The 17,654-nt window shown below is 34.8% G+C and overlaps 2 protein-coding genes across 4 annotated transcripts; one reads left to right on the top strand and one right to left on the bottom strand.

The window, feature by feature from the left end:
- Window positions 1-3,835: 3,835 nt before the first annotated feature.
- Window positions 3,836-6,797, bottom strand: LOC112518607 (nifU-like protein 1, chloroplastic). 2 transcript variants are annotated; one of them, XR_003069816.1, is made up of 4 exons: window positions 6,457-6,797; window positions 5,671-5,807; window positions 5,287-5,580; window positions 3,836-4,092 (listed from the first exon to the last, which is right to left on the bottom strand). XR_003069816.1 is itself a non-coding variant. In XM_025126370.1 (3 exons), exons 1-3 carry the CDS (start codon window positions 6,776-6,778, stop codon window positions 5,392-5,394), a joined length of 648 nt encoding a protein of 215 aa, XP_024982138.1. In that variant the 5' UTR covers window positions 6,779-6,797; the 3' UTR covers window positions 5,108-5,391. The 2 variants fall into 2 exon arrangements, 1 of the variants encoding a protein (XP_024982138.1); XM_025126370.1 differs by lacking the exon at window positions 3,836-4,092 and having other exon boundaries at window positions 5,108-5,580.
- Window positions 6,798-11,776: 4,979 nt separating this feature from the next.
- LOC112518687 (DUF724 domain-containing protein 7-like) lies at window positions 11,777-17,654 on the top strand. 2 transcript variants are annotated; one of them, XM_025126468.1, is made up of 8 exons: window positions 11,777-12,148; window positions 13,649-14,056; window positions 14,219-14,327; window positions 14,999-15,171; window positions 15,670-15,763; window positions 15,855-16,091; window positions 16,196-16,363; window positions 16,729-17,654. In XM_025126468.1, the coding sequence occupies exons 2-8, from the start codon at window positions 13,826-13,828 to the stop codon at window positions 17,421-17,423; spliced, it is 1,707 nt and encodes a 568-aa protein (XP_024982236.1). In that variant the 5' UTR covers window positions 11,777-12,148; window positions 13,649-13,825; the 3' UTR covers window positions 17,424-17,654. The 2 variants fall into 2 exon arrangements, with proteins under 2 accessions (XP_024982236.1, XP_024982235.1); XM_025126467.1 differs by lacking the exon at window positions 11,777-12,148 and adding an exon at window positions 12,156-12,454.

The following is a 17,654-nucleotide window of genomic DNA, read 5'->3' as shown; positions in this document are numbered from 1 at the left end:
AAATGATTACCCCTCCCCCCCCCCCTCCACACACACAAATATATATATATATATATATATATATATATATATATAAGAACGATCAAACGAGAAACCTAATTATTTAAGAGAACATGAAAAACGGTAAAATCACATGTGATTTTACATTAATAGTAAATAAAAGTGTGCGGGCGACTTTGACTGCGTCTTCAGGTCATGGGACAAAGTTACATGAATCACGTGTTACGTGTAAATTTCTACGTGATGTTAATGTAATTGACATGTGATTCGACAATTTTCCTATTTTCTTAACTAAGTATCGTTCTCGTTTTGAATTCGTCTTTCATATTATATGTGTGTTTTATTTATAATAGAAATGGAAAAAGACATAGACAAAGGCGGAATGAGAGGACATGTAAAAACATATATTAATGGACAAATGGCAAGAGCATAATATATATATATATATATATATATATATATATATATGTTAGACAAAGTAATTAACACCTAATCTTTTGTTGGATAATAATCCTTTTTTGAGATTAATTTTTAATAGGTTTGGTGTGTGTGTGTGTGTATATATTTATTAATTAATATCTTATTGGTCTTTTTTTTCTCTTTTTTTTCTTTCTGGCACATTGGTGTATATCATATATATTAGTATTGGTATTGGTATTGGTATTGGTCAACCTTCAATCATTTTCACCTAAACTCAGATATTCAAAGGTGACACCCAAACAGGTTTTGACAAATTTGACCTTAACTTAATACAATTTTCTTTATTTTAAAACTAGAAAAGTTCTCGCATAATATAATAAGATAAATCTTCATTTTAATGTTTAATTTTTATTTTATGTGATTTTGAGAAAACGATAATGTTTTTATTTTTGAATGAACTATAAATTTGAAAGTAGCATCAAAATTTGAAAAAAATAAATCGATAGTAGTATCTAATTAACTATTTAATAGTTCTTGTTTTTTAGTGTAACATCTTTAATTTAACTTTTTATTATAATTTAATTTAGATTTAATAATAAAGTAATTTATTTTTGATTTTATAATATAATTTTTATAAATATAATAATTAAACATTTTGTTAGAACTTAATGATTATCTTAATTATATTTTAGATTGGGAAAATTGCACCAAAATGGAACCAACTTTCACTTGATTCCTATTTTGGGGAACGAACTTTCAAAATCGTCATTTTGGGGAACCAACTTTTACCTGATTCCTATTTTGGGGAACCAACTTTCAAAATCGTCATTTTGGGGAACCAACTTGCACCTAATTCCTATTTTGGAGAACCAACTTGAAAAATAATTATAGAAAAATGGGAAAATTACACCAAAATGGAACCAACTTTCACCTTATTCCTATTTTGGGGAACCAACTTTTAAAATCGTCATTTAGGGGTCTCTATCGAACTTTTTGTTTATTTAAGGGTCTGATTGATCTGTTGAACATGTAACAGATAATTTAAGTGTTTCTATCAAACTTTTGGTTGGATTTGCCAAATTTGATTTAAACTTTAATATTGACACAGATTGGTTAGATATAAAAATCTTGAATGTGATATTTAATATTTATTTTTTATTGCATCAATTAATTTTTTTCTATTAAATTAATTTTTTTATTGCATTAGAAAAAAACAATTTTTATCGTGGTAATTTGGATTTTTTTCGAAAAATCTTCAATTTGATATATGAATTTAAAAAAACGAGATTTGAAATGAAAAATAGATTTTATTGCATTAACTTTTGAAAAGAAATGAATTTTAGTTTTTTTCTATAATTATTTTGCAAGTTGGTTTCTCAAAATAGGAATCAAATGCAAGTTGGTTCCCAAAATGACGATTTTGAAAGTTGGTTCCCCAAAATAGGAATCATGTCCAGGTTGGTTCCCCAAAATGACGATTTTGAAAGTTGGTTCCCCAAAATAAGAATCAGGTGAAAGTTGGTTTCCAAAAATGACGATTTTGAAAGTTGGTTCCCCAAAATAAGAATCAGGTGAAAGTTGGTTCCCCAAAATAAATATCAAGTGAAAGTTGGTTCCCCAAAATGACAATTTTGAAAGTTGGTTCCCCAAAATAGAAATCATGTGAAAGTTGGTTCCATTTTGGTGCAATTTTTCCTTTTAGATTTTATGCTTAAAATAGATGTTTATCTACATTTAGTTACACAAATTTAAAAATGAAGTTTAATAGATTGTACTTATGCAAAATTACTTATAATCTCGAATTTTAAGAAATATGCATCAATAAATAGTATTTCATGCATAGAAAATGGTTTTTAAAAGTTTTTGTTAAATGTTTTATAATATAGTATAGATAAGTGTCCATTCTTGAAATTGTACACGGATTTAAACATTCATATTTCTTATACTTTTTGGTTTATCAAATGACATATTTACCTTTATTTAATTTCTCTTCTCACAACTCCTAAATATTTGTAAATTAATTATGAATAAATATAAAAAAATTATTTTGGGAGAGAGGGATTAAATTAAATTAAATTAAATTGAATTAATTTTAAAAGTAAAATGATTTCATCATAGGAATTAAAGAAGAGGAATGGGATACATGCCGTCTTATTAATTAATCATTAAATGCGGGGGGAAGAGAATAAATGTCGTGGAAGGAAGGTTTCGGCGGGATTGAGGAATGTCGCAACGGCCGGCGTATTATTTTATTCAATCGAATAATAGGAGAGCGACACGTGTATCATTCAAACCACAACGATGGAAATCATATGCCACCATTCCACTAGCTGACGAGTTTCAAAAAAACCTAATAATGTTATTCATATATTCCAAAAAATGTATTATAAAATAAATAAATAAAATAGGAATTAATAATTGTTTTGCTTGTTGGGTTATTTGGGTATGGGCTCAGCCTTTATTTGCAATTGCAGACTTATTTTTATATAAATTTTTACTCAAAAATTTAAAATGTGAATGGGCTATCATTCTTGCAGACCTACTCTGCATAGGTCTGAAAAAATAATGATCCATTCACATTTTAAATTTTTGAGTAAAAGTTTATATAAAAAAGTTTGTATGATTTATAACAACATATTTAACAGGTACAAGTTTGTTTTTAAAGATTTCTTGATTTAGGTTTGAATCAATGATAAAATGTCCAACATGCCCTTATGTAAGAGCACGTGCGGCACTTAGCGTTTTCTTTTAACGAACTTAGGGCAAGAGACGACGACGCATGTAAGTAAATGAAAACCTTCCAATGTCCTTGTAAACTAGATTTATCGGTTTTTGTAATTGACGAAGAATACAAACAATAAATTTGTGCAAATTTATCGTCTTCTGTTTTGGTCAATGCAAATGTAGATGTAGATGCAGTCAACAGCGGTCTCGTCCCTTGGTCGAACTAGAAGCAGATGCAGTCACATCTCTCCCCTCCCGCCACCGCCATCTTTTCTTTCCATTTTCATCTTCCATTTTCGAGCGATAAAGAGAAACACAAGTACTAATGGCTTATATCCATTTGAAATCATCTAGTTTTCTGGATTCTAGAAGTACTAATAGTTTTCATTATTCTAATGTGAGGAAATCTGGATCAAGCAATTTCATCCATGAAAAGACTAGAAAATGATGATTAAAAATTCTCAGTTACTTTGTATGGTTTGTAAAATCACAACCATGTCGAGTTAGCTCCACTTGCAATAAGGTTTGGACCTTTGAGAATCCTCCTCAGAGGTCACCAGTTTGAGTCCTGCAAGGGATTTTCCTGGCTATTCTCCAGATCCCTTGAGATTAGTCAAGGTGCACACAAGCTGATCCAGATACTCATGGTAAAAAGGGGGGGGGGGGATCATACAATTTGTAAACATATAAGTAGAGGCATGAAATTGGTCACATAAACAATATCTATTAATCTATAGAGTACAGCTTACCAAATGTGCAAATCACACAGGAAATAAATATACCTACATACAAATTGAATTCAAATTACAGACATACATACATATTGGCATGAAGTTGTCTAAATCAAACAGGGAAATTTATATGTTTGCCTAATTATTTTAGTTTGAATTCCACCAGGGTCACAACCACATATCTAAAAACCAAAAGATTCAGCCTTCAAGATATCATCTGCAGTAGGCAACAGCAAGAACATATCAAGAAAAAACTTATCAAATTGAAATGGCTTCATATTATGATTTACTAATGTTACACGAGAGGCCATTCTACGAATCTTTCTGCAAATGATGTTTGCAATTTATGTTACACATGATAATCTTCACGAGTGTGAGAGAGCAGATTCATGTTTTTGACTCGATTCAAAGTTCAAAAATAGTATACTCGTTTGAAGCCAACGGTCCTCATTAAAGCTGTTTTATGCAAAGCATCCCGAATTGAGGAAAGAGATATGGGATCTTCTAAATCTTCAGAAACAGATACCCTTTCATTTTAAGCGATTAAACTTTGTAACGAGTATTTTACCATTTGAGAAATATAAGTTCGTAACAATTCTATAGAGTGTAAATCTTGCGGTATGGTGAAATGGGTTGATTTATTTATAGACATACAATATATGTTTGTCATCAAATTTGCATCAATTCCCCCCAACAAGTTTAATACTTTGTTGCTTATTTGTGGCCAATCTTTGTGCTTCTACTTACGGTTCTCTTTCTTTTCGCAAGCTTATGGAAACAACCTTGTCATGTGGGACTGAGGTAAGGTCTGAGTCATCTTACCCGAGATCCTACTAGGGGGCTGTTTGGTTGGTTTTCCATTAAGTCCCGTATGGACAAAGTTGTCTATCTGGATTAATCTGTCTGTATAGATTGTGAAGGTTTTTGTTCGGGAGGGTTTTTTCATAGATGGAACGAGCGTGCTTTTAATTAGGAGTGGTAAGTTCGGAAAAAACTTGGCTTTCTACATTAAGCTTCCCCCAGAAGAATAAGCCACTTTCTATATCATTAAGCCACTACCAAAGAGTCGTGTATAGTTGACTGAATAAGTTGCAAGTCTCATTAAGCTCATTAATCTGCTAAAAAACATGCCCTAGGTCTGTTTTGTTTTGTTTGGTTTGGTTTATTGCCTTATTGGTAGTGCATGCATAATAAGCTTCAGAAATCAAGCAACCATTGTTAATAATCTATACCAGAAATCAAGGCTCAAAATAAGACAATCTTCTGTATGTGGTCAGATTTACACAGATTGTGAAACACAGTCAAGAGAAATACAACAATCATGAAAGAGCATGTATAGGTAATAGGACTATCATCTATTCACAAATGAATCCAAAAGAATGCTATACTTTTAGAATCAAGATAGACATACCTTGTGCGAATAAGGCTTCATATGCCATACATTGGACTACACAAAGATACTCAAAAGTCCACTGTTTTTCAAGTTTCTTTAGCTGTTCCTCCTCTCAAGACCAATCTACCCTGTGAATATGACATTCACAATGTCCGGAAACTTCTCCTTGATTGCTGCTTTGACTCCCGATCCAATAGACTCAGGCCCAGTATACTTCACAACGCATTCCCCACCTTCCACAGATAATACTTCCACACTTCCCCCAAAGTTGGCTATGGCTGGCCTCAATATTTCAAGATGCCCATTTACTGCCTGCAATTGCAAGATATAAGTTACAACACAATATTCATATAAATTGTTCTTAAGATCGATTCTTTAATCATAAACAAACAAAAAGCTTGCCTCAACAGTTGTTTCAGCAGGTTGTTCATCATAAACTTGAACAATATCCTTGACAGCATCTCCAAATTTTTCTTTGAGGACTCTCTCGATCCCCATCTTCATGGTGGTCGTTGAGCTCGGACAATTCCCACATGCCCCTGATTCATATGTTCCTCTTCAATTGCTACATGTTCTTCATTTTGATATCAAAATCCAATGTAGAAAAAATCGTAACTATATTTAACTCGATTACAATAGAAAGATCATTTGTATAAAGTTGTGTGTATGGATTAATCTATCTGTATAAATTGAGAAGGTTTTTGTTTGGGAGGGTTTTTTCATAAATGGAAGGGGCGTGTTTTTTAACTAGGAGGGATAGGTTTGGAAAAAAACTTGGCTTTCTACATAAACTTCCATTTGAAGCTTACTGAATAAGTCACTTTCTATTTTATTAACCCACTCCCAATCAGTCATGTATAGCTCACTGAATAATCTGTGAGTCTCGTTAAACTCATTAAGCTACTAACAAACAGCTTTTAGCATACAGCTTCCCACTACAAGCTTGCTGAATAAGCGACTTTATATATCACAAAGCCACTAACAAACAGTTATTTAGAGCTGATCGAATAAGTTGTGAGTCTCATTAAACTACTAACAAACAAGCCCTTACTCTGTTAGGGTTCGATAGATCCTCTAATCAAATACTTGCATAAGAAATTGCTGAACAAATTAGATGATATGTGAGTCCGATTGTTTAACCTAGGAAATCGATTGAAACATTAGAAAGAAAAACCCCCAAAAACGAACCTTGTAGCTTGAGAGAAACGACGCCATCTTCAACCGATACAACGTCAACGTTTCCGCCATCGGCAATGAGGTATGGCCTCACGTCATCGAGAACGGTATCAACGTTTTGGGGAGTGAGTTCGAATTGCTGGGCGGAGTATAGTCCACCACCGGCCATGGCGTTTATGGTGGTAATACACCTTCGATTTTGAGGAACCACCCATCTTATTCTGTTTGTGATTACGATGGATACGGGTGAGCGAGTAACTTGGGTGATGGCCTTTGTGGAGGATAACTGTTGGAATTGAGGTTGAGACATCAGAATCGGGGTTGCGAGCGCCATGGTTGGAACTTGGAGGTGGCGAACGACCTCCGCCACACCAATGTCACCGGTTTTTAAAGAAAAAGGTTTTTAGAGTAAATTACGTTTTTTGTCCCTTTGGTTTGTTTAAATGTGTGATTTGTGTCCCTATGTTTTATAAATTGCTTTTTTATCCTTATGGTTTGTAATTCATTGTTATTTTCATCCTTATGATTTACAATTTATTGTTTTTGGTCCTTATGGTTTACAATTCTTTGATGTTTTGCTCCTTTATATTTTAATGATAGGAATTAATATACAAACAAAAATAGCAATAAATTGGTAAATTATATGAACAAAAGTCATAATTTCTAAACTGTTATGACAAAAATAGAATCTTTAACAAACCACATGGGACAAAAATTGTAATTTACTCAAAAGTTTAAGGGACGAAATCATAATTTACTCAAAAGTTTAAGGGGCGAAATCGTAATTAAAAATACACATTTCACAATTATGGACTAAATTACGTTTTCAATCCATGTGGTTTCATGAAAATTACGATTTTAGTTCTTAGTCTTCATTAGTTACTATTATAGTCGCTATGGTTTGACACTCGTTACGGTTTTCGTCCTTGCTGTTAGGGGTGTCAAAAGAGACTGAGTTGTTTGTTTACCTCTTAATAGTCCTATCAAGAGGCAGGGGCTATTTGTTTCCCTCTTTCGGTAAGAGGCAGGAGCTGTTTGGCAAAAAAAATAGCCTCTTAATGGTGACAATATCCTCTTAACGGTTTTGTGTTTAGGTGCTCCTAAATGGTTCAGATGTAAGTTGTTCCATTTTTACCCTCTCACTTCTCCAACTGGCTACTCATCCCACGCTCCTTCAATTCCTCCTCCCACTCGATCTCGTCGCTCTCCCCGTCAGTCTCATCCCATTTACAGACTCATTTCCCTCCTCCCCCATCTTCTACCTTCTCACCATCTTTCCTCTCCTCCTCTCATTTGCCTTCACCATCGTCGTCGCCACCTTCTTCTTCACTTGGCTGGCCACTTTCAAGCTTCCCTTCCCGTCAAAATTAAACCCCAATTTTTCAACCCTAAAACGAAATCGAGTGTATATCTGTGGATTGAATCGATGTTTTTCCCCTTACTGATCAATTTTGCGTATAATTACAAACACGTATTGAATCCTCACTTTTTGTTAATCGTTCATTGTTTTATAATGTTTATTCTGATTGATCTTCTGGTTTTCGTTTTGAACGCCGTCGTCGGAGCGGTGACCGGAGTCGAGCTTGAGCCGCCTTCGGACGAGTCGTATCTGTCGACCTCCTTACAAGACTTCTGGGGTCGTCGATGGAACCTCATGGTAACAAATAGCCTGCGACATACAGTATACAAACCCACATGGGAGATGGCGTGGAGCTAAAGGGGAAGAGAGCAATGGCCGAAAAATTTGAATTGCCGACGGCGGTTGCAAGGTTTTTTGGCGGTGGGGTTAAAATGGTAATTTGTTGTCATTCAGAGAACAATTACCAAACAATCTTGTTTCATTTAGCACTTAACCATTCTAACCCTCTTAACCATTCTGACTACTTAATTATTTTGCACTAAATCATTCAGCAACTGCCAAACAGCCCCGCAGTCTCTAAATCGTTAAGAGGTAAATTTTGTTTGGCAAAAAAAAAGTTTGCCTCCTAATGGTTCTAAAACCCTCTGAATGATTTTGTATCTTAGGCCTCCCTTAACCATTTAGTGCCCGGATTTCATTATAAACAATTACCAAACAATTATATTTCATTTTGCACTATATCATGATAGTCTCTTAATCCTTTTGCACTAAATCATTCAGCAAGTGCCAAACAGCCCCTGAAACTGAATAAATCACAAAGTTGGATTAAACAAAATAGGTTGATATATAATTACATTTTATTATAAACTTTGTTTAAATTCAAACAATATTTTATATTTATGACTCATTTTTAACTATTTTCGTTTTTCTTAGCTTATCCAGAAAGTTGTAACAAAATTAGTAACCAAAATTTTAGAAAGAAAACAAACAAACCTTATTAATATAAAACTTTTGTTTGGTTTATCAGATGACCGAACTGAAAAATCCAAAACCAATTAAACCAACCTTATTTTGTTTGGTTATTGATTAGTTTAAAAAAATTGAAAACCAAATAAACCAAATGTTTAACGAATCGTTCAACAAACCCTTCACGAACTTGAAGAATTCGAAGCAGCGACAACACAACAAATGGATAGAGACGGTTATCCCCTCTTTATCCATACACCACCATATTGAAACTTGATAGTGAGTTAAGTATCTTGAATGAAGGAAAAGAGAAAACTAAGGTCAATCTCAAGTAATCTAGAGAGTTTCGTCTGTCGGTATGTTCCAAACATGTCGTTTATTGGCATGTTAAATTTTGGGTTTTGAATATGATCTTCAAAATTTTGGGGCAAAAATTTACTTGCGCTAGTGGCTTGAATTTATATGGTCGAGCATAGGAATCACCTAAATGACTCTTTGATATCATTCTCACTTCGTCATTTTAAACATTTTTGTTATTTTAATTTGTAAGATTTTGGATATGATATGAAATTTGTATTTTATTTTGTTTATTACTAATTTCAAAAGATCCATAATTATTGTACATGTGTAACAGGGGCCCCAAAAAGATTGGGACGACCCTGACTCTGAAAAAGCCATTCATGATCAAGAAGGTGAGAATTCTTGGTATTGGAATAGTAGAAAAGGATTCACGATCGTATGCAATATAGGAGGAGAGTTTGTTGTTCAAGCCAATTAACTAGGTCCCTTAGACCAGCAAAACTAGTAGCTTGTTACTAAAGGGCTTTTGGCATAGCGGTATTGTTGTCCTTAGCCTCCTAGAAGGTCAAAGGTTCAAACCTCATCAAAAATGAGAAAAAAAATTAGTAGCTTGTTATTATGTTACTTGATTCCTTTTTCCCCTGAAAACTTTGGCTTCCATGTGGCATCCTTGATTGATAACACAACCTTCTCCTCACTTGCAATCGAAATGATGTAAAACAAGATGTCATCTCTTTTCCATTCTCTTAAAATGGATAAACTTTGCATAAATTTCGGCGGCCGTGTTTTCTTGGGTTTTCTTCTTCGATTTATTGTTGTTACGCTCATCCTCGTGTTTCTAGATTTTTGTATTTCATACTGATCTTGAAATTATTCCAACGTTTAGATCTCGAAAAATTATATTGATTCGAGTTGCGAGTCAAAAGTTTTGGGCTCCAACCACAAGGGTGGTGCCTGATTAGTTTGAGTTTGGCTCTAAAGGTCAAAAGTACCAGGAGATCCTAGGTTCAAATCCAAGGAGGAATAAAAATCTCTTGTGACCACGAAGATTCAAATGCGGTGACTCCGGGCTATCTGCAAAGCAGGTGGTCGTCCTAAGATTTGTCGACTTGTATAGCGGGTTGGATATCCAGGTTAATAAAAAAAAAAGTTTTGGGCTCCCAAAGTATATTACACATATGATTACAAACCAGTTACAGATAAATTGCCAACATAATATAGACATCTGGATCCCAGAGTTACTTTGAATTTTGAATATGATTATGGTTATAATTGTTTCAAACCGTTTCATGATCATATTCATTAACATATTCATAGTAATTTTATGAATGTCATAACTTAGATCGATATTACTTTCTAGTTACTTATTTTTCAAGAACTACATGCAGATAAAATCTAAGGATACATATGTTCAAAGTATGTTCATAACCATCTCGTAATCATATTCCTATTAAACTTCGGGATACCATAAATTTCGACTGGTAACTTAAAATGAAATGATTTTTTAAGTTGTTTATTCTTTTTCAGTAAACTTTGACGATTCAAATGTTCATAATATATTCGTAGTAAACCCCAGGAACCAGTAAACTTTGACTTGTAATTTGAATCAATTTAATATTTTGAATTTGTTATCTTTCAAGATCTAAAAAATGAATTTTTTTTGAACAACACCAAAAACAAAGTTTATTAAACAACCAAAACAAAAACAAGAAGATTGTAAATACTGGAAAATTTAGGAAATACAAATGATATGAAATTTATAGAAGGATGCAGATGAACTCGAAAACAAAAAAATCGAAAAACCACAATTACAGGTCTGCTCAAAATAACAAATTTTAGATAATGTAACACCTCAATATTTAAACATGAAAAAACTCATCATTGCAACAACTTATAACTGTAATTTTGTTGTACTTTTTACGGGTATTTATAATAACTCCGTAACTTCAAATCCAATATTTATACCATGTTTGAGGAACAAGACACAACTAAAGCAACTTGTAACTTCTTCCCATAATACTTTCACTAACTTCCATTTCATAATCACATGATCAAAGATAGAACTACATGGAACCCAACATCTAGGCACTAAACACGAGATTTGATAAGGAAAATAAAAGGTAACACTGATCTCAAATTAAGTCGATGGTGTTTTTTGATCAGACGTATCATCCATTATGCAAAGCCCTTCGGCATACCATGTCCTTTTGCAGTGTTGCATCTTGTACACAAAAGGAAAAACCCAGGCATCCTAACCATAGTCTAAGATAGTAAACGTATTAATTTTATAGTATAAAGATTGTTAACTGGTGCAAAAAGGTGAAAAACATCAACAGTATAACATGAATTCTCAGTACATATTACATGATTAATCAATTTCAAGCATGAATTTTCTTAGTACTTCTAAAATTAAACTTTAAATCATGAATCAATCTCCTTCATACTATTAGAACTTGTTATAATTCTTACAACATAAATGATTGACGGTAAAAATTTAAATTACAGAAAACGTGATGGTTGACTCAGTAGTTTTTTTCCACTAATTGTTGACTTTGAATTATAAAGTGATAACGTTTGAATTGATTTGAACTTACAAAATCACAATGTGTTGCAAAATCTTTAGAAACGAAAATGTTTCATTCTAGAAATGATGGTGATTGCATCACATCATTTCTTATTTCAAGCAAATGGAAATGGGGTTATAAAGCCGTTTAGGGTTTTGGAATGCTTGTCTACAGGAAGGGTAACACTTCTTTACCCAAAGGGTGGTCTCAGGTTGAAGTTAAATCCCAGGAAGAAGGTTTCCACCTTGTCGCCACCGTAACCCGCCGTCCTCCTCCCATTTCCACCACGAAAAAGGTTTCAAAGTTGTGCCGCCACCGTAAACCGTAACAGTTCCGCTTTTGGATTTCGAGCTGAACGACTTCATCGGCGCTTTTTATAGATAGCGAGTGGTGCACCGGCGTTACCACGGGAGGCGTAGAACCTTCCAATTCCGTCGTCACCTTCTACAGATTCCCACAATTCCGTATTTTCGAATCATGGGTTGATGGCAAATGGGTCCGACCCGAAGAACAGGTTTCACTTTACTTATTAAAATCTTCATCGCTACTTGACTTTTATCCCCCTTTTTTATTCTACTACTATTATACACCTTCTCGCTTGTCTCTATCAATTCTAGGGTTTTAAATTTCCTTTCCTTTTAATTTCATAGTTGCAATTTGGGGGTTTTGTGGACGTTTTGTTTTCTAATTTAGCCAGTAATTACATGCATACGATGAACGAAGGGGCATATCTGTGCTGAATTTGTTATAAAAAACTCTGGTCAGCTGTTTCGAAATTATGTTGTCTTCTAATCGGCTTGTCTCAGCCTTCAAACCATGGGTGAGTGATTACCCTAATTGGGTTATTTTCAGAAATTATGCTTCTTCATTGACCCGATTGAAAAATCTTGCTATGCTCTTAACTTCCCCTGATTTTATATTTTCTATGTTCGTTTTCCTTTTTGTGTATGATTTGAATGTGATATCCGTATTAGAATCTTGAAACTTGCAAGTGTCTTTTTATTAGATGGTTAATAGTTTGGTTAGATGGATTGTTCATTCATGGTTTTGATTTTGTTTCTTTATTGGGTTAAATAAAATGGAAGAGAACAAGAAGGTTGATCTTCAGGGGTAAGGACAAAGGTGGAAGTGTCTTTATGAAAAAGAAGGTTACGAATGCTTAGGGATTGATGATGATGATGCAGAGCTTCGTAGAGTTACCATAAATCATCGTTGCATTCGCCCTTTAGGGATACACATTCGTTTGTTGGAAAAGATGGATGCTTTATATGATTTAGGGATACACATTCATTTGTTAGAAAAGATGGATGCTTTTTATGATTTTGGCCTGGTGGAGTGGAATAATTACCAAAAAACCTACTGATAATGTAAGTATGTTGTGTATAATGAAGACACAAATAAGGAGAGAGAACTTGGGGCTGTTTGGTTGGTTTTCCATTAAGTTTGTAAATGAATCAATCTATTTGTATAGATTGGGAAGGTTTTTGTTTGGAGGTTTTTATTTCATAGATGGTAGGAGCGTGCTTTTTAATTGGGAGGGGCAGGTTTAGTTGGCTTTATGCATGAAGCCCGCCGCTAGAAGCTTACTAATAAGTCCCTTTCTATATCATTAAGCCACTACCAAGCAGTGATGTATAGCTGACTGAATAAGTTGAGAGGCTCATTAAGCTGTTAACAACAGACCCTAAAATGTGGACTGGAAAGGCTACAATGGTTCACCCCTTATCAGGAATCCAACATCATTTTCTTGGTGAACCTGGCCATGTGTTATTCATTGCTCCATTCTCACTCTATTCTTCGCCTGCAACACTTATCTACATGACTTGGTTCTGACGTTTTTTTGAATTTTTACGAGCTTCCCAGTTGTGATGGTCTCTATAAACTGCACCAAGTAACAGTGAATACTTTGCATAAGATACTTGTAGTTTTATTGTAGTCTTTATTTTAAGGGGAACTGGGGAAGTGACAATTTCATGCTTTGAACATGATGTCTCAAGTTTTAGTTTTCTTATAGGAACCCGTTTGTAATGATGGCCATAGTGTTGAGAATGCTGTCGAACGCGGTGAATCGAGCTCTTTGAAGTGCATCACTGAAGGGATTGCAACTGTTTCGTTAAACTTTAAGGATTCGGTTGAGGACACAAGTCACACAACTTCTGGCATTGATGAACAAACTTCTATTGTAACATCAATGAAGAGAGCAAAGCTGACTAGTATTGGTAGCAATGATAAGCATCTAAAGCCTTCCAAGAAATCAAAGTCGGGAATTTCTTCTGATGATCCAAGTGTATCAAGTGTGGGGAAAAGTAAAGAAGTAAGCAACCCACCTGCCGGTCAATCTTGGGGCTGCAACTCTCAAGAAGCTAATACCAGTGACCAAACCTTTGATAATATTGAGAATCTTCCTCATGGGAATAAAATGGTGGGTTGAAATTTTCATATATATATGAATAAAGGTTGTATCTAATCAACCACAAACATATACAAATGATTGAGGATTGTTTATCTCACCAAGTATACCGTATTAAATGTTAATTTCTTATTCTGCTGATTATCACAGAAACTGCCTTTTCTACTTGTGCAGCTTGATAAATCAAGAAAAGGTGTCGAATTGAATCGTCCACTAATGAATTCTGCTAGAAAAAACTCAAAATTAACAGTTGGTGTTGGAGACGTGGAAGCCTTAACTCAAGGTGTGTAGTTTTTTCATATATATTTTTTTTTGGAATTTGTATATTGTGAGTTTGATACATTGGACAGGACAGAACATGAATCACTGTTCAATGTTTGGCAGGACTTTTATGTGGAACAGACGGGAACAAAGTCGAACAAACCTATATTTTACCAATATAACTTCAAAAGAAAACCTATTTCTCTTCTAAAACATCAAATTTGCCTCCTTCTTTACCTTTATTCATTCTTTAAATTTTATTTATTGTATTTTATGCTTTTTAAACTTTCACTTTATTGTCCTCAAAATATTATTATTATACAGTTTATATATTTTTGTTAATTTATGTAATTTATTAAATATTATTAATAATAAAATAATATAGAAACTTGGAAACTACATGAACTTTTTGTTTTGATGTCATTTTAATTGCCTTGACGAAAACTTTCTAATGTGATATTTTATTATAAAAATATTTATTTTATTATAATTTAATAATTTACATAAATTAATCAAAATATATAAACAACTCATCAGGGGTAAAATGGTAATTTTATCTGTTTTGTCCTGTCCAGTTCCGTCTTGCCAAACGCTGAACAGCTGTTCTGGCCTGCCTGTTTGGATGTCAAAGGCACCCTTACGGTTTATCTTCTTCACACAAATAGTAAGTTCTTAAGGTTACACATTGGACAGGAGGTACAGGTGATTTAACCAAAGAACCGACCCCGGAATCTGTTGAAAAACAGAATGACATCAAAGACTTGTCTATTCCTGTTGTCATTGGTTTGCAGTGCAAGGCTTTGACATACTCAAGAACAAAGAAGCAGCTAGGTCCACCATTGGCACCCGAAACGACAGGCAATGTGGTGCGGAATCTAGAGTTTGTCCTTCATTCGATAAATTGTTTTTGCTCAAGTTTAATTAGTTTTTAATTTTTATAAACTGGGTGGCGGGTGGGTGGGGCATAATCATACTAAGAGGCCCTGTTTGTTAGCAGCTTAATGAGCTTAAGGGGACTCACAACTTATTTGGTCAGCTATAGATGACTGTTTGGTAGTGGCTTAATAATATAGAAAGTGGCTTATTCAAGTAAGCTTCTTGGGGGAGCTTTTTGCAGAAAGCTAAGTTTTTCCCAGACTTGCCCCTCCCAATTAAAAAATACGCTTCTTCCATCTATGAAAAAACCTCCCAAACAAAATTTTCTTAATCGATACAGACAGATTAATTCACACAAGCAGCTTTTTTCATACATGACTTGATAAAAAATCAACCAAACAGCACCTAAAGCTATAAACCAGTTCTGTATAGAAATCATGATGGTAGCTTGTATGACATTATTTCACAAAAAACCCGTTTTTATGTAGGAGGTGACGGAAGTGGATACTAACTCGATTACCAAAAGGAAAAGGGGAAGGCCGCGCAAATTACCACTCAAAATCCCCGAGACTTCATTGGCTGGTATACTTTTAACAGGGTTGTTGCCTTTGATCTACAAAACATCTATCTTGACGTACGTCTTGACTATAAAAAACGTCATTTGTGATTGTAGTGAATCATCAGAATGGAGATGCCCTTCAAGGTTTAGGTTTCGTAGAAGGTAGCAAAATGAATGCAAGTATCAAGGTTGAATCAGGCAAGGAGAACCCGGAAGTCAATGTAGACAAGCCACTAAATAGAAGTTCCGGGAAAGCGTTAACCGTGCAACATGAGAAGCCGAAAATAGTAAAAGGAAGACGAGGAAAGCGACGCACAATAAGTAGCATAAACATCGAGGCTTCACCACAAGGTGCAACAGTGATTTATTTATCGTTCATAATATTTCCTAGTGTTGTTTTGTTATTTTGTTGATTGTTTTCAACGATAAGTGATGATGATCTTTGTTTTTTGTAGATTGTCAAGATTCATCGAAACAAAAAGCAAATGGAGGGTTGGAGACAGATGGTACGGCAGGAAATTCCGAACCTTCTGTCGAGAAATATTTCGACACAATGTCGGATGATCAACCTCTCTCGAGGTGGTTTGAAGGAATGCACTCTGCAACAACTGTTGACAGCACAGGTAATTAACTGTTTGTTAGCAGCTTAATGAGCTTAATAAGACTTGCAGCTTATTCGGTCAGCTATACATAACTGTTTTGTAGTGGCTTAGTGATATAGAACGTGACTTGTTCAGTAAGCTTCTAGGGGGAGCTTTATGCAGAAAGCCAAGTTTTTTCCATACCTGCCCTTTCCAATTAAAGACACGCTCCTTCCATCTATGAAAATACATTCCCAATTTATATAGATAGATTAAACCACACAGATAACTTTATCCATACAGGACTTGATGGAAAACCAACCAAACATCCCCAAGCTTGTGAAACTAAATACAGTCGGTCTTCAACTTTGTAATGATGGTTAAAATCGATTGCTCTTTGTTTTCAGTTGCTGCCCAACAGAGAAAAGTAGAGCAATCGTCTGATGCAAGTAAGAAACAGTTAGAAAATCTTGAAATCTGTCCGGCTGTGGCGAATGGCGAGATGGTGGCAGATGATGGTGGAAACTTGTCGTTTGTGAAAAGCAGTCCGCTTTGGGAGACATTAGAATCAATGGAAGTGTTCCGGATGATTCCGCAAAATCCACATTTCCGTCTGTTGAACAGTCTGAAGGAGAGTGCTCGTGAAGGACAAGCTATCAGCCAAATGGTGAACTTTTCGAAAGTGGTGGAGAACACATCCCAGTTGCGGTTCGACTGTCCAAGAAACACGATCGAAGAGTGTTTGGAAGTGCTTGTGGAACTAGAAATCCATGGATTTGATGTGAAGCTGATAAGAGATCGTTTAACCGGATTACTTTTGATTAAAGATAAGCAGGAGGAGCTTGAAGCACGATGGAAAGAAGTTGGAGATAAAATAGAGCGAGTAAACGTTGAAGGAGGGAGAGATGACGAAGAGATTGAGCTGCTGGATAAGAAGATCAGGGAGCTGCTGGAAAGACGTTCACAGATTTTGGCGAAGAAGGAGAAGATGGGTTCAGAACAAGGTGGTTTGGAAGTGGAAATTGATGGCATCAAAGAGGGTCTGAATGAAATCAGATACAAATTCGATGGCTTAGCTGCTGCATCCTTGTGTCCTCCATGATCGACTGCAACCGGGTTTAAGACATATTTGGTGTTTTGTTTTGTTGAATATGGTAGCGGTAGACGAGTATCAGTAGGACATTGGAGTTTTCTAGCGTGTGACGCTTTTTTCTTTGTTGGTTATGGTACATACATAATCTAGACTTAATTGCAGGCTTCAAAATTGGAGCTAAAACCAAACGTTTTGTTGGTGATTTTGGTGTCATCGCAATTGAGATTTACATCAGACTGA

Source organism: Cynara cardunculus, assembly GCF_001531365.2.
Source record: "Cynara cardunculus var. scolymus isolate 2C chromosome LG 9, CcrdV1, whole genome shotgun sequence".
Classification (NCBI taxonomy): Eukaryota; Viridiplantae; Streptophyta; class Magnoliopsida; order Asterales; family Asteraceae; genus Cynara; species Cynara cardunculus.
Note: the sequence above shows the minus strand (reverse complement) of the source record. Positions and strands in the feature narration are given on the sequence as shown.

What these genes read in the sequence shown, in the direction of transcription:
- LOC112518687 (XM_025126467.1), top strand. Translation starts at nt 12,413, where the DNA reads ATGTTGTCTTCTAATCGGCTTGTCTCAGCCTTCAAACCATGG. An exon ending in CGTGGAAGCCTTAACTCAAG is followed by an intron (nt 14,328 to 14,998) that starts GTGTGTAGTTTT and finishes CACATTGGACAG; the next exon opens with GAGGTACAGGTGATTTAACC. An exon ending in CCCCGAGACTTCATTGGCTG is followed by an intron (nt 15,764 to 15,854) that starts GTATACTTTTAA and finishes TTGTGATTGTAG; the next exon opens with TGAATCATCAGAATGGAGAT.
- LOC112518607 (XM_025126370.1), bottom strand. Translation starts at nt 6,778, where the DNA reads ATGGCGCTCGCAACCCCGATTCTGATGTCTCAACCTCAATTCCAACAG. An exon ending in CGTTTCTCTCAAGCTACAAG is followed by an intron (nt 5,808 to 6,456) that starts GTTCGTTTTTGG and finishes CATATGAATCAG; the next exon opens with GGGCATGTGGGAATTGTCCG. An exon ending in CTGCTGAAACAACTGTTGAG is followed by an intron (nt 5,581 to 5,670) that starts GCAAGCTTTTTG and finishes TTGCAATTGCAG; the next exon opens with GCAGTAAATGGGCATCTTGA.